Raw genomic sequence first — 17059 nt, 5'->3', positions numbered from 1 at the left:
CTCGGTGACGCACGGCGAAGGGGGCGGGGCTACGAGGGCGGTGCCGAGCGGCACGTCGATGTGGGGGCGTGGCCTGATGGTGTGGGCGTGGCCAGAGGCTGAGGGGCCGAGCGGGCGTGTCCGGCACGGCACCGCCCCCGCGGCGTGAGGGATGTGCGGTGGTGGCGGTAGCGGCGGGGGCCGCCCGGGCGGGTCATGGTGTGAGGTGTGCGGCGCGCGCCGCCATGAACGGGATGGCCCCGCCGCTCGTCGAGCCCAAGGAGCGGGTGCTGCAGCTGGGCGAGACCTTCGAGAAGCAGCCGCGCTGCGCCTTCCATACCGTGCGCTGTGAGCTGGGGGGCTTGTGGGGGGGCGGCAGGTGCCGGGCTCCAGGTGCCGGGCTCCAGGCTCCGGCTTGGCGCGGGGCCGGACCGAGAGGAGCTCACGCGGCCCGCGGCGCCTCCGTCCCTGGCTTGGAGGGGGGGGGAAGGGCCCGGCCCGGGCGGCTCTGCCTGCAGCCGGGCGGTCCCCGCGCGTAGGACTCGAGCTCTGCCCTCTCGCGCTTCGTTTTCAGGTGCCGAGCGCAATTCGGCATCAAAGGTTACGGGCGGCGTTCGTCGCGGCCGCTGCCCGGAGAGCCGTGCCCTCGCGGTAGCTCGGAGGCGGCCGCCCTGGGGCTGATACGAGGCCGGGCCGGCGGCTCCGAGCGCTGCCCCGTTCGCTCACGCGCTCCCCTCGGGGCCGCACACCGGGAGGGGAGCGCGGCGCGTGGGCAACTGTGCTGAAATGAGCCCTCGTTCTGAAACTGTGCCGGGTGCTTCCCACCATTCCCGCTTTTCGCTGACTGCAGTAATGTGATTGTTTGTTCTGAAATCTGTTTTGAAATCTCTTTTCCTTTCCAACGAATGAGCCATAGGAACTGGAGCGCTCATCGCCGCTGCGCGCGGAGATCGCTCTGACACCTGAGGAGCTGGTTAGCAAATGACTGAAAGGGAGCGCAGCTGCCGGCTGCCACTGAAGTTCAGGAGTCAGCTTATGGGCGCTGAAGTCTCTCGGTTTGAACTGCCCGCTGGCTGTAGCTTAAAGCAGATATCTCTCCTCGTTCCTGTTTGGAAGCTCTGGAACTGCTATGCTCGATTCTGCCAGCTCAGGGGATTCTGCAGCCCTGGGCTGTGAGCACGGAGCACTTCTCAGGGTCCCGTAGCAAGGCTGTTCCCCAGCAGTACGCTGTGTGTGGGGCCCAAGACTCAAACCCACATGCACTGCAGCACAAAGAATTTCCCCCTAACATCTCACAGCCCCCCAGGCGTGCTCCAACAGGTCTGTGCCCTTCTTTGCTGGGGGCCTCAGAGCTGAATGCTGGCTTCAGGTGGGGCTTCGCAAGAGCTGAGCAGAGAAGGACAATCACTTCCCAGGGGCTTTCAAAAGCTACTTATTGCCTTTCTGGAAGTATTTAATTGAAGTTATTTTCCTTTGAAGTCTAACGCATCCAGTCTCCTATCCTTTAGCACCTAACAGTGCTTCCTAAATTTTATCTGACAGGTGTTAACGTTTAAGCTGAATATGGAGAAAAGAGGCTTGTCTTTGAATTCTGCTAATTTACTGATCTGATCAGGGAACAGCAGGTGATACGCCAGCAAAAAAGGTCATGGCATAATAGTCTCCAGTGGAAATGATATTCAGAGCATGTCTAGGATTAGAAGGCTCCTGAAAAGCCCGGAAATAATCCAGTTTCATCTTATTTTTAGATGACTTTAAGCCTGCATCTATTGATACCGCTTGTGAAGGAGACCTTGAAGTTGGCAAAGGTGAACAGGTGACGATAACACTGCCGAATATTGAGGTGAGGGGGATAGCTGAAGAGTGGCAGGCACATGGGATGGTATATTTTGCTGTTGTAGAATCACAGAACGTTTTGGATTGGAAGGGACTTAGTCTCTCCAGTTCCACCCACCTGCTGTGGATAGAGTCACCAACCATTAGATTAGGCTGCCTGGTGCCCCAACCAGCCTGGCCTTGGTCACCCCATAATTATCTCTTATGGTTTATTATCATAAAAATTTGTTGAATATAGGAGTATACAAAGTTTTAATGCTGCTTCAGAGCTGCTTGTGGAATTTTTAGAGTTCAAAACCAGTTGTTCTAATGTGTAAAACTGCAGATGATCTAAAGGTTAAACAGCTGTGCTGTAGCTTTAAGTGTATTCACTGAATTGGAAATAAGTTGTAGGATGACCCTGAAGTGTTGCATACGCTGAAAAGCTTTATGTGGATGTTGGCAGTGTGAGTTTCCCCTTGGTATTTACTGCAGTAGCACAGTTCTAAAGCAGGAAAGACTGGAAAGGGAAAATTTACTACCTGCCATGCTTTACTGCTCTGCTTATTGGTTACTGAAACCCCTTTTGGTAAAAGGAGTCCTACAGTAAATATGCTGTGATCTGGAAATAAGTTTGAAACTGATTAAATGCTAAAGATGAAATTCCCTTCAGTCACCAGCTGCTTTTGGTCATGGTTGAGTCTGATTTGAAATAACCAATAGCATTTCGCAAAGCTAGAAATGATTGCTTGTAATGAATTTGTCATGTTTGTAATGGATTGTTTGCTGTTCTTAAGAAGAAAAAGTACTACATAGTAACATTTGCTGGACTCTTCTGGTTTACAAGGGCTCCACTCCACCAGTGACAGTGTTCAAGGGCTCCAAGAAGCCTTACCTAAAGGAATGTATCTTAATTATCAATCATGACACTGGAGAATGTCGCTTAGAGAAACTTAGTAGCAACATCACTGTGAAGAAAATCAGGTGGGTAATTTACAAGATGAACAGCTGTTCTCGTTCAGAAAATCTATTTGTTAGAGTTGAAATTGAGATATGCTTCAGCCCATTACTATTTTTATCATAACTTTGTATTTAGAAAGTCTCTGGTCTTGTTCAATAGAGTGACATGCCCCTGATCTCAACACACCAACTTTGCTTTGTGGCTTCTGAGTCTTGACCAGCAGAAATCATAGAAAAGTTGTTTTTCCTCTGCTTTATTTTAACTAAGAAGTGGCACATTGTTAAGAGGTGGCAACTACTATCTAAAGAATATAGGGGAGGGCAAATCTCTTTGGAAAGTACTTTGCATAATGTCTTCTAACTTCTAAATGAGAAAATAGACAAAATATCTGTTCTGGTTTCAGTTGTAGCTGTGACTTGTTTTTCCCATACCAAGTTTGTGTTCTTTTGTACTGCTGAACCTTCAGAACTTTCAGCAGTTATTAGTGAGTGATCTTCGGTAGCCAGATATTATAACAAGTCAACTAACAAAGAATACAAAACTTACTGGCAGTGTATTTAATATATATATATGTATTACATCCATATCTAATTATATGCTAATAAGATTAATTCATGTACTTGTAAGTGTAATTATGTTACTTAGGAAGATATGGCAAATAATTCCATAAGTTGAGGTATAGCATCCCCTGTATTCCTGTCTTCTATCTGGTATCCTGTCTTCTAAGCAGTGACAGTTTTCTTCTTTTTAAACAGAGCTGAAGGAAGCAGTAAGGTTCAGTCTCGTTTAGAACAGCAACAGCAGCAAATCCGAAACTCAACTAAGACTCCAAACAACATTAAAAATTCCCCACCAAAAGACAAGATGTTTCCATCCTCCCCTATGGATGACATTGAACGAGGTAAGCTCCACTGCTTAGAAACTTTGCTCTTAACTAAGATTTTTTTTAAGAGCAGAGTGTGTTTTAGTTTAAGATTGACTCCAGAAGTCTGATCTTGCAAGCACTTTACCCCCATGCTTTGGTTCAAGTGGTAGCAAAGCAGTATTTGAAACTTAACCTTAAAATCAGGTGAATCATTAGGCTTAATCTCACAAGTTATACTGCTTTTACTGATTTTTTTTTTTTTTCTCATGCTGCTTCTTTAATCAAGCAGAAAGTAGACTGTATTGTGGTACTGCAACCAGCGTAGTTGTTCCCCATGTTGACACAACTGCTTCTTCAGAACTGTTTCTCTGTGTTCTGCAGACATGTAGTTTGCAGTGCATTACAACTCAATTTTTGAATTCCCAGATGAGACTTGTGAAAGGTGACATTCAAGCGGGGGGAAAAAAATACAGCAAGTGCCTGCACAACTCATCTCTTGAACAGTGCTGTGTGCTGTGTTCTGGAGGCACTGGTTTGGTGAGACATGTATTTTGTGTAGAGGCAGGCCTTACTACCTTTTGGAGGGCAGAGAAAATGGCAGGTGGTAATTACTTGCTACAGAAATACTGACAGGTGACAGTTTCAATCAGAGTTGATGTCTATTTCCAAAGATGTTCTAAATTCCTTCAAATAGGATTTTCAGACGTCACTATGAAGATTTTTTTTTAATTATTTTGGGTTTAAACTCTGACCAGAACTTTTTACACTACGGAACAGTATTAAAATAGAGCTGGAGTTGCAAAGACTAAGGAAAGCCTGAGTGCAGCAAATGAAATAATGCTTTTTCTTGGTGCTCTGTTGTTTTTGGGGAGTGGGAGTGTTGAACATATTGCAAGATACCTAAGTGGCTGCCAAAATACATCAGACTGTTTTGTACTGCCAGTCCAATTTTGAGTGCTACTTAAGAAAATGCAGAATAATTGAGGAACAGGGCTGGAAGGGACCTCTTAAGGTTATCCAGCCCATCCTTCTGTCCTAAAGTCAGATTTCTGATGATTTTTTTTTACTACTTTTTTACTAAGTTCTCTGATGGTGGATTTTGAGTTCTCCTTGACAGTTTATTCAGGGCTTTGTTTTCCTTATGTTTTATATTCATCATGTAAGTACAGGCCAGATTACTCTACTTTTTTAAGTAGCCCTTAATGTACTCAGAAAACTGCTGTGCCTTGCTCATTCTTTCTTCAAAATGATGCCATCTGGTTCATTCTTTTGTAGAAGATTTCTAGATCTCTAATTCATTGTCACTCTCCTCTAGCTATCTTTCAACTAGTTTAAAAATTTCCTGAAGTGTGGTGCCAAAAACCAGTTAGTGTTTCAGCTGAGGTTTTAGCCCTGCTGTTCTGAGCAAGAAGGCTGGCTTACTGGCACTTTCTTCATATGAGAAGACCAGATAGGATCTCATCTCAGCGTGATGCTTGTCAATTCTGCTGCAGCACGATACAGTAGAACTGTGTTTAGTGATCCACTGTAACAGGCTCTTCCAAAGTGTTGCCTGCTTAATCATTCCTCATCCTGTGGTTGTGTAACTGACTATTCCTGTTTAAGTACACTACTTTGAACTTGTTACTATCTTCATTTTCTGGGGCGGGAGGAAGGTCTCTTTATTCCTCCAATGTAGGTATAGCCCTTCTCCCTCTGTCTAAAAAGGCTTTTTTTAAAATTCAATTGTTTCAGAATTGAAGGCAAAGTTCTCATTCATCAGTGTTTGGTGCTGTTAACTTAATTTTTTTAAATTGGTAGTCATAGGTTAGAGCAGGGAGGAAGAGGCATTAGGTGCATAGAACTTGAGTGCTGTATCTTGGTTAGCTTACAACCTCAGATGGGTGGTAGATCAGTCCTTGGCCTGCCTTCTCTAGAATTATTTTGAAGTATCATCTTGATCTTTCTTCTAGCTGCTTTTTAAATTTTGCTGTGGACTTTCTGGCTTATTTCTATGCTGATGTTGTGCTTGCCCTTAGCTGCAGGATGCTTCCAATTTTTTAACCTCTTTTTTTTTTTTTTTTTTCCTTATGTTTGAGTCAGATAGCCAACTTGGTCTTTTAGTGTACTTTCTAATCTTCATTGGCATTGAGTTAGTTTGCCCTTGCAGTCATAGCCATGCTATTTCAGGAACTGCCAGTTTTCCTGAGTGCCTTTTTTCCTTTAGGCTGGCCTTTGATAAGTTTGACTGGCCAAAACACCTTTTCCTTTGGTCTGACCTTTGATTATGAAGGATTGGAAGCATTCATGGAAGTTTGTGTTTAAGTTTATCCTTTTGTTCTCCCTTCTTGATTTGATTAAGTCTCAAACAATCTTTCTTTTTGATCACTTTCATCTTCAATACGTTCTTCCGTACTAGATGAATGTGAAGTAAGATGAGCTACCTTCCTTACATGCATTTCATGTCTGCCATATCAAAGCTGCTCCTGAAGTACTCCAAGTACTTGTAAGACCACCATAGCAAATGGCTGTATAGTTACAACCTTGTGATGGTGAACTTTTGCCCTCTGGGTTACTCCTCAAGCTGATGCATAAGATCTCCATCCAGTGTGGTTCAGCGGTCTGTTTCAGACTTCTCACTTCAGCAGCACCTCTTTTTTGCCTATTATGCGTACTCGGCAAAGTTTAGTTTCCTCAGTGGTGAACTTTAGCTGTTATTTATCAAAAATGCAAAGTTTGTAACACAATCTTTCCAGTCATACCATTCTAAATTTTATATTCAGGTGAGTTATTTAGCCAAAAATACAAGATTAATTTGTTAACTTCAAGTCCTTCTTGTCTCCTTCTTGTTGCTCTAGCTTTTTTCTTTTTTCTCCAAGTCTATAAGGAGAACAAGGCAAACAAGCAAACAAGGATTTGATGAAATGATCCTAATGTGAAACTGTAGATGGTTCCTTTGGACATTTTGTGTGTTTAACTTAATTTTGGTCAAAATGTCACGTTGTCTGTGTGCATGTTGGTTGCATTGCTGAACTGCTGGAAGGTATTTCGAGTGCAGTTACTGACATTTTGCTACTAACTTATGTGATTTTTAACTGCAGCTTTTAATCAGGGAAAGACATCTTCAGAGAGCTAGGGAAAATATAAGACTAGCTAGTCACAGAAATTAAAGGTTATGTGGGATGCATTACCCTGTGGAATATGGGGTTCACTTTTGGGTTCACAGTTACCCTTGTTCTAAAGCTTGACTTGAAAGAGAAATACTGCCCAAGCTCTGGGAGAGGAAAGCCACATGACAAACCAGGTGTTTGCTTATACCCTTTTCTTTGTTCTCAGATTTTCTGATTTTTTTTTTTTCTCAGTAACATGTTGATTTGTGTACCTGATTTTCTTTTTTAATGATGATTTTCTTTGTCCTTCTTATACATCAACTATGGTAATGCTAATTGAGAAACATATTTTTTGCAGAACTAAAAGCAGAAGCCAGCATCATGGACCAGCTGAGTAGTTCTGACAGTTCATCTGACTCCAAAAGTTCTTCCTCCTCCTCATCAAGCAGTGAAAATAGTTCCAGTGAGTCTGAAGATGAGGAAGCAAGGCCCTCTCTTCCAATGTCAATGCCATATCTGCAGCCACAGCCTGCCGTGTCTGCCATACCACATCAGGCTCTTCCTGACAAAGATGCCAGTCATAACAGATCCCAGGAGAACAGTGGTCATATGATGAATACACTACGTAAGTACAAAGACTGTTCTTTTCGTAGTATGCAATTCCAGACATCAAGATTCTGAAAGGAAACCATATTGTTTTCAAGTATGTCTCTGTTTTAATTAAAACTGTGGGAAGCAATGCTAAGGTTTGATTGTTCAGCCAAGGTCTGAATTAGATGCTAGACTAGAAGGCTTTCGGTCCCAAGAGGTACTAAATTAAAGCTGGTGCAATTCTAAGCTGTTCTGGCTTCCTCCCAATTCTATACGTTGAGACTGCAGAACAGCAATTTTGTAATGAAAGTAGTTGAACTTAAAGGGTACTTCCAAAACATGTAATTTCTTGGTTAGAACTATGGGAAAGATACCACACTGACAATACTTTGAATTACAGAAAAGATGGCATATTCTTAGCTACTTCAGTTACTGTTATTCATGGCACTGGCCCAGCTGGACAGCGTGGCAAAACTCTCCTCTGCATATAAGGAGGGTAGTTGTTTATTTTCAGGTGATACTGTCTTATTCCACCAATCCAACCAACTGAAAACGTTATTTGAAGAATAGCTGCTGCTGTGTTCTTCAACAGGTGGTTGAAGAATTGCTGCTTGGAATGTGTTGATGAGTGTCATCCAAGAAGGACATTTTGGTCAGAGGAGGGGGGAAAATCAGTAGGTAGAGTCTCAAGTTTGCTACCTAAATAAGCAGGAGCATTCAGACATTGGAGTTGTAAATGTTCAGCTGTTTGAAAACAAGTACGTTTTTTTAATTAGGTGTTTTAACTGCAGGCTCACAATATGAAGAGATTTCTGTGAAACCCTCCTGTACTGCCCAAGATCTTTAAGGCATATCATTTATGTGTAAACAGGTTCTATTGAAATTTCAGACTCTGGCAGGCCTACTTTTGTTTCAACACCTAATAGATAACGTGAACAGGTTTGGTGATTGTTTTTTTGTTTTGTTTTGTTTTTGTAGCAAGTATTTAAATATTTAAGTATCTGTGGTTACTTTGTTATTGGAGATGAGATCAGATGGATAAGTCTTGTGACTTCATGTGCCAAGAACTAAATGCTGTCTGCATTTTACTGTCAATGTAGAAAACAACATCTTTGTAATTTGTGTGACTTCAAAAGGTGCCATTTATTTCAACCCTCATTCACAAATGAGATTTACCATTCTTCGTGCTTTATTTAAAGCTCCTATGAAAATGTGGTGAAGCTCTTCCTCCTTGACAGAATCCCAGCTGGCCAAACTTCCACTGAGAAACACTCTAAAGAGTACAGGTGGCTAACTCTACTAGTTCCAACAATCCATAGTGAGAAAATGCTGCTTGAAACATGACAACATCAAAGCCATTGCAGAGGAAGTTGATGACTTAATGCCTGAGAACTATGTAGACAGGTGAAACCTTCTGTTTTGTAGCATCAAGCCTCGGGCTTAACTAGCTTGCGTAGCTATTTAGCTGAGCTCTAAATTGGAGAGACCTGAATTTGACAGAAGGCTTTCTTGGTAGATAAGAAATTAGCTGGATGATCACAGCCAGAGTTGTGGCCAGCAGCTCTTTGTTCAAGTGGAGACCAGTGACAAGTAATGTTCCTCAGGTATTGATATTAAGACTGATGCTGTTTAACATTTGTCAGTGTCATGGACAGTGGGATCAAGTGCACTCTTGGCAAGTTTGCTGATGATGCCAAGCTGTGTGGTGCAGTCAACACCCTGAAGAGAAGGGATGCCATCCAGAATGACCTTGACAGGCTTTTGTGGTAGGCTTGTGAAAACCTCATGAAGTTCTGCATGTTGATCAATGTAATCTCCAGCACAAACACAGGCTGGGTGGAGAATGCACTGAAAGCAGTCCTGAGGAGAAGTACTTGTGGATGTTAGAATCATAGAATATCCTAAGTTAGAAGGTACCTATAAGGATTATTTAATCTAACTCCTGGCTCTAGGCAAGGCCTCAAAAAATCAGACTGCCAGAGAGTGTTATCCAGACACTTCTTGAACTCTGTCAAGCTCAGTGCCAAGACAGCTTCCCTGGGCAGGATGTTCCAGTGTCTGAACACCTCATGGTGAAGAACCTTTCCTGATATCTAACCTGAATATCCCGTTGCCACTTCAGGCTGCTATTTTGGGGCCTATCCTTGGTCGCCACGGTTAGGAGATCAGTGTCTGCCCTTCCTCTTCCACTCTTAAGAAAGCTGTAGGCTGTGATGAGGTCTCCCCTCAGTTTCCTCTTCTGTAGGCTGAACAGGTTGCCCGGAGAAGCTGTGGATGTCCTGTCCCTGAAGATATTCAAGGCCAGCTTGGATGGGGACTTGGGCAGTATGATCGGGTGGGTGGCAGTCATGCCCTGTGCAGAGGGATTGGAACTGCCAGATCTTTAAACTCCTTTCCAACCTGATTCTGTGAGGATCCCAGTTCTATTTAATTCTTGATTCCATAGCTCACTTGAGTACCGTTAATGTTTGAAATACACTGCAACTAGACAAAGATTAAGAAAGTCATTTTGAAGGAGAACGTGTTTCCTCCAGCTCCCTTGGTGAGGAAATTTGGCAGCAGAGGGTAAATAACAGTGAAACCTGGAGACGCTAAATGAATAGCATGTGGTTCTAGCTTGAGTGGCAGGATTTCTCTGTTGGGGTCCTGCACAGTCATTTCTTCCACCTCAAATGTTTTTCAAAAATAAAACACTGAAGCAACAAATGTCAGCACAAACAAATAGTTTGCTTGTCTAATCCTGTTTTGAGGTTTGATCATGCATGTGCGTGACTAGTTTTGTGTGTCTCTGCAGAATCAAGGCTGTGATTAGTAATTAGTGAAGTTTTCTTTGGCTTGCTGACTGCAGGCAGAAGTTTGGGGACAGGGTTAAAGAGAGGTTTCATCTTAGGTGTATAAATCATACAGTTGAGGTTTTGTGGAACTTGGAAGACAGGAGCATGGTAACAAAATACTTCTATCAGAAATAATTTACCTTCTCAGGAATCAAGAGCTCAAAGCTGCCTCCTTACCCTCAGCAGCAAGGCTCACATCCTGCTTCTTTATCTTTCTCCCTTCAGAAGCTGATCTAAGCTCGCAACTTGCCTTATGACAAAGCTTGTAAGTGCTGACACTAGTTAATCTCTTTACAAATATTTGAACATATGTTGCTTTATGTTTACTTGCTTAGCATAACTCTCATTTACGAAGTCTAATTTTCTAGGAAAAATCAGTACACTGGCTATACTGGGGCAGTGTCTTGTGTGTTTGACTTTCAACACAGCTTCAGTTGTCTGATTCTTTTTGGTGCTGGTACAGCAGCCAGTCATGAAATACTTTTCCTTGTATTTGTTTGGTGTTGGTGAACCAACTATGATCTGTGAAGCGCAGATGCTCTTATGAGGTTTCCCTGTCCCAAATAACTTCTTGCATGAATTCAAATGTATTATAGCCACAGATCTGAAAGTTTAGGAAGTGTCATGGTTTGCAGGTTAATCTATTTCATTTGTTTAATGTTACTGGTAAGCAGTGGCACTGTGGAAGACTGAATTCCCCATTTTTCTCCCACTTTATTACTGTCTGCAACAGTACGACTGACTGTAGATGGTTCTTCAGAGTCCTGATGAATGAAGCTTCCGTTCTTGCACAAACCTATCCAAAAACTACTAACTCCAGTCTCTGTTATTTTGCCATCTTTCTGCTGGCAAAATCCTTTTAGAGGCAGAGTTAGAAAGATGGGCCAGAGAGTTTTCCCTAAAATATATCCAAACGTATTACTTGTGACTCTGGAACTTGGAGTCCTTGCTTTTCCCATCTGCTGGTTTTCACAAGCATTGGTATTTCTGGCTGGTGTTATTCAGTTTGTGTAATTTCTATTAACTGTGTTGAAATAACTTCTGAAGGCTGCAGGAGTCATTATTTGGAAGGTTATCTTCTTGTTCTTACTGCAGCCATCTCTCCAAGTAGGTAGTGCATAATAGGATTCAGATTTCCAAGAACTCTTTGATTGTTTTCCTTTGAGTGATAAATGCTTGAGTTTAATTTGCTAATGCCATAATGAAATATTGTTTTTCAGGTTAATATATTGTGCTGAATAATTTCTGACAGATTACATTTTCTTTAAAAATTGCTTTTTAAACATTATAAATGATGTGGCTGTAAATATTCTCTTTAGAATTGGAGAAATGACTACAACAGTACTTTAAAGGTTGCTGAAAATATCCATCTGTGCTATTCTTGTCTTATATAAACAGTGTTTTCTGCTTTGTTGCAGAGAATCCTATACCACGCTTCCTAAGCTGTAGTGATGACATAGTGGGAAATAGAGGAAGGCTAAATGCAGCCATGTTAAAGATGTCAGCATTCTAGCAAAAATGTTATGCCTCATAACAAAACATATGATCTGAGTGTCTTGCTGGTTTTACCCTGTTGAGGTTACTCTTATCTATCTGCCAAAGTGATCTGTGGAGGGTGAAAGAATGTGAAAATACTGTGCCTACTGTGTTTCAGTCATTCTCTGTGCTTTTTAGTTCATTTCTGAACAATGTGAGAGATGCATTTTTAATTTTTTATGGCTGTTTGGCAACAGAGGTGTGAAGAAAATCATACTAGCTGGAAGAAATTCTTAATAAAAAAAAATGGGGTGCTGCTGATATGGTACCGATCCTTTATAACACACTGCTGCATTTGTTTTTGTTGTTAGTGTTCTCTGATTCCTTCCCTCCCATTCCATAAGCAAGCACCGTGTAGTCTCTGTTCTTAATTTCCCATTTTGAAATACATATGTAGCTTCCAAATTAAAGTGCTGTGTGAAATTGCTTTTGATGGTTTGTTTGTTCACTTTGTTCCAAAACCTGTTTGAAATAGTAGGTCACTGATACATCTTTAAATGGTACATCAAAGGACTGCTGTTCTTGATTGAGACATGGCTTTGTTTTCAAGTACAGCTGAGTGCATTCAAATGTTGATTGAGAAGAAAAAAACCCTACAACTTGTTTTTCACTAAACTGCATTTGCCAGCAGCTTTCCCATTTATGAAGCATGAAAATGTGGGTGGCAAAGATAGGTGTCAGCTGTTGTGATCTTGTAATAGTAAATGCTTTCATGACTAATAAGCTAATGGCTCTCCTGCTAAGATTTTAAAATTGCAGAAATGTGGTCTCTGTGGTTCTGTCACAGAAGAGTTGGCTTCTTTGCTTACGTAGAAACTAATATCAAGTGGGTTGTGAGCCTTGAATTGGGAAAGGGGAAAATCTTGACAGAGATTTCCTTGAAGATGACTAATATGATGACTCTGTCTCTTTTAGGAAATGACTTGCAGCTGAGTGAATCTGGAAGCGATAGTGATGACTGAACAAATCTTTGGCCTTAATGTATCACCTTCTTCTTTTTTTTTTTTTTTTTTGCTAATTATGTCTTAGCATCTGTTTTGCACTAAGATTAGATTACCAGAGACTGGAATGAATGTCCTTAATTTTTGATAATAAAGGCATCCTAATTTTCTACTGACACATCGAGTCCACAATACGGCAGCGCTGGTATATTGTCAGTGCTATGGTTATGTGTTTACCTTTCAAATTACTGTATTTACAGTAAAATTGTGTATGATCTGATTTTAATTGTTTTGCCTCAGCCACCTGTGTTACTTGAAAATGATTTGTAACAGATTTGTAACAGCTAGCTACTTTATATAAATAGTTATAGGATGGAGAAATTTCTGATATTTATGGAGGCAAGTTTCCTTTCTATCATTTAAATGTTGGATGCTGATCTCACAGCTTAAACTTGGAGGGTATAAAAGGGAGAGTAACTTAATGAGGTCTGCTGTGTCAGCAATGCTTTTTGTTCAGTTCACAGATTATACCTTTAAGGAAACTGCTGAATCATGTGGTCCACTTGCGCAGTTACAGTTTACAATTGTTCAACACATTGCTGAATTCCTAATTTCATTGTTTTATAGGACTTTATATTCTGAGCCTCAAGATTCCTGAGGGAACTTGTCTATTCTCTGCCTTTTTTATGCAACTTGAATAGGCTGGTCTTTTTACAATCTTTTTGTATCTAAATTTAGATAACTGCAGAGACAGCAAGGAATTTTCTTCATTTAATTCTGTAATGGAAATCAAAAATTTTCTTTGTAGGGGTATAAAAGTAATTTAATAAAGCAATATTTATCATTTTATTGTCTGCTTCTGTTTTCACCTTCTACTTACCGTAGTTGTGCCACTGAAAGGATGATGCCATTTTCCTGCTTTCTATTTCTTTATAACTAATATGTAATCCCCATCCAGCATGCAAGACCTGTGCATTTGTTGCTTTTGTATGCATTGAGGCAGCAAAGCTCTTAAGAGAGCATTGTAAGTTTACAGCAATGCCAGGGACAGGTGAATGTATGTAAGAGATTGCATCCAAATGCAGTTGCTAAACCATACTGTACTAGAGAAGAAAAGGTGTCTGCTTAGCTCTCTGCCCCCAGACTATGGCACTTGGCTGTGATCTACACCAGATAACAGCTTTCTAGTGTTTCGCCTTTCTAAAGATGGGATCATAAGACAAAACAGTTTTCTGCTTATACTAAAAGTAAAAAACAAAAACAACAAAAAAACCCTCATGTTAATGACTGTGATTAAACAGATCTTTGAGAAGAAAAGGTTAATGAGCAATTTTAAGATAGGATGCAATGTAAATGAAGACTTTTTCAAAGGTATTGAGCTCTCTGATGAGCTATAGCGCTTGCTGTCAGAACTTTAGCAGGCTACTTTGTTCTTGGCTCCTGCTGCTGGTGAGGTTTCTATGATGATGGGAGGACCTGAGCTGTTACTGCTAATCTGTAATTGTATTAAAGCAGTGTCCTAAAATGCAATGTCCTCTTTTTGGCTTCCCCACACCCCACCGCACCCCTAATGGTTTGCATCAAAGCCTCCCTTCAGGCCAATGCTAATTTTTCTGGTTTTTGTTTTTTGTTTTTTTTTTTCTGAAGAAACGTGCATTTAGGGCATATGGGATTGAGCAGCTGTATGGCAGTGCTGACTAGGCTAGGATCCAAATTATGGGTAAGTGTTTACATTTCTAAATTATAATCATTCATCCTTCAGAGGAAAATGAACAACAGAAAACCACTGCAAGTGCAGCCTGCTTGTGTTTGATGTATAATTGTATTCACATGTACACGGGTGCTTAAATATAGCTCTGCAGGTAAAGCAGCTTTCCAAGTTCTTGAGTCTCAGGACTGTAACTAAGCCTGCACTATCTTTAGGTTTTGATCTTCGTGTTAGAAGCTTTCTAGAACGGGAAGAGCCCTCATTAAGCTTTTGTACATCACTTAGTATAGAGTGGTTAGAGGTGAGTCAGTCACACCCCAGTATAAATATGTGACTTAAATGGGTGTATTCTGTCAAATGCACAGTCGTGATAATTCATGAAAGGCTCCCTTTAAATATCAGCCCAGGAGATAAGATTCTGGAACAGAGTTCCTATTGAGATAAGTGGAAAAAGATAACAGACCTTGAATGTGTGAAGAAAATGGTGCTATGTGCTGGATGCAGTTCAAACGTATGCAGAATCGCTCCCCTTCTCTATGCTAGTGTCAGGCTTTGGCAAGCAACCTAAAGAGCTTGCTTGGATCTTTTGTTCTACAGAGGAGATTGGCTTGGGCCTCATTTGTGACCTTCTTGGGGCATTTGCTCCTCTGACTCGCTTTGTGTGCTCTCCTGAGCAGGCTGAGCTACCTGTGACTCTTCCTTGTGTTACCAAATGGCAGAAGTGAGAAAGTGGTTGCACTGAGATCTGGAAGCATAAGAGGTATTCTTGCAGCAGGAAAACAGTTTAGGACTTTTTTGGTCTTGCATTTTTTTTTTTCCATAGGCCCTGACTTGAAAATTCTTTTCCTCTCTTTTGAAGTCATTTTTATTCCTGTTGCATTAACTAGTGATGAATGAAATCATTGTCTGCAACACTGTCCCTACAACCTCTGAAAGCCTCTTTCAAAATAGTCTTCTGAAATGCATATGGTTCCATCTCCTTGCTTTTGGCAGTTTTGTCTCTACATCCAGAGATACGCAGCATGTATGTGTGCATGCATCTCTGAAGAATGGATACGTCAGAAGAGTAAGTGCAGTTTTTATAGGTACCTAACCAAGCCACTGTGTGTGTTTGGGATTTGAGGAATATTTGCATGTCACTCGCACTGATAAATGAAAAATGTCTGCCAGTGCAACAGGAAACTGAATTTGGTCTGCCTTATGGCTACTGCAGAAACAGCCCACCTGAGCCTTCCTCTCCTCATGGCACCTGGTATGCATATGGTTTTTCTAGTAACTGCTTCTGGTCACAGTATTCAACTGTAGTAAGTTCTGATACGGTGATAATATATACTTGCTAATTGCAGCTACGTTGCCTGACAGCTTCCAGTTTTCTTAAGATCTCTGTCCTGCTCTTGTTTTCCATGAACCCTGCCTTGGGGCAGTGGGACAGGCTAAGGTGATCTCTTTTGGACAGCCTTGACATTGCTCTATTCCACAGCTTACACTGAGATTGCCATTTACTTGTAGTTTTACATCTATCTGTAATTCTCTCTTGAGATCCTTGCCGCAGTGCTACAACGTGCCCTTAGGAAGCTCTTATAAACATCAGGCTCTGTATAATGTCCATGCAGCTGCGTGGTAAGCAATGATCTTGTTTCCTGAATAATCTTCAGGAATTATTTTGCTGTCCAAGCAGGAACTACTCCAGTTATTCCATCAGAATTTTTAGATCAATGTTTATTACTTTATTACATAACTATTTTGGAGGGAAATGGAAGATAGCTTTTTTTTAGAATAAGTGGCTTTAATGAGTTGCTCCTGTGTTAACAGACTGAATCATCTTGAGAAAGGAGCAACAGTATTTCTAAGAGTTATTATTTGTTGAATCTTTCATGAGTGGTTTCTGATGAAGAGATCAACTCAGACAGTAGTTTGCTTAGGTTTGGGCCATAGAAACATTTCTTCATTTCTGGTCAACACTTCCGATTTTCTTTGCAATTTCTATACAAATGTTTCTGAGAACATCCTTCTTAAACTGTGCAATGAGGACACCTAGGATGGGCAGAAATGAAATGTCAAGAGAAGGAAGGAGATCAACATGGCTTACAGTGGTTCCAAGCCTGAAAGCTTGCCTTCATGTCGATTCCTTCCCTCGCCATTTTTTGAAGTCATTCAACTAACCTTGCAAGGACGTAGGGATGGTCTGGCAGGATGTGGGGCTCAAATCAGCTTTTTGCAATGATGTAAAATTAAGAATGAAGGAGAGAGTTTTGAAAAAGGGGTTTTGCAATTTCTTAAAATCTACGTTTCTGCTTTTTGGAGGAGATAAGGGAAATGAAAAAAAGAAGGTGGAGGTGTACTGAAATGAGGAGAAGTGTGAAATAATGGGTTCTTCCCCTGTTTAGACTTCAAACTTAGATAAGGGGGCAGTCATCCATACCCAACCAAATCTGAAACGTGGAAGGGGGGACCAAAAGATCTGTCTTCACAAATCTTCATCTATTGTTCTGCCCCGTTAAATGAACTTATGGTGACAAGGTCACCCGATTGCTAATTGGGTAGCAGTTTTGTCCCAAATAATCCTGGTTGTCCCTGCTTAGGAATAATGCACAATGACCTGAGTATTTGAAGGCAGCTCTCTGCTTACCAGTTATCTGTGTGCAGGAATGGACTGAGCTGGAAGCTCTAAAAGAATGTTACTGTAACTTCTACTTCACAGTTTCCATGCTATGGTGGTGAAGAAAAGCTCCTGAATGTC

The 17059-nt window shown here is 41.4% G+C and overlaps 1 protein-coding gene across 1 annotated transcript; it reads left to right on the top strand.

Annotated features, from left to right (window-relative positions):
• The first annotated feature begins 168 nt into the window (after positions 1 to 168).
• On the top strand, positions 169 to 13458 carry EAF2 (ELL associated factor 2). The gene is made up of 6 exons (XM_042878003.1): positions 169 to 327; positions 1728 to 1822; positions 2642 to 2778; positions 3511 to 3656; positions 7068 to 7334; positions 12586 to 13458. Exons 1-6 carry the CDS (start codon positions 225 to 227, stop codon positions 12630 to 12632), a joined length of 795 nt encoding a protein of 264 aa, XP_042733937.1. The 5' UTR covers positions 169 to 224; the 3' UTR covers positions 12633 to 13458.
• Positions 13459 to 17059: the final 3601 nt, after the last annotated feature.

This window comes from Lagopus leucura, unplaced genomic scaffold (genome assembly GCF_019238085.1).
Source record: "Lagopus leucura isolate 7727_CA_CO unplaced genomic scaffold, USGS_WTPT01 Super-Scaffold_100019, whole genome shotgun sequence".
NCBI classification, from domain to species: domain Eukaryota; kingdom Metazoa; phylum Chordata; class Aves; order Galliformes; family Phasianidae; genus Lagopus; species Lagopus leucura.
The sequence above is the reverse complement of the archived record's forward strand: the minus strand, read 5'-3'. Positions and strand labels throughout refer to the sequence as shown.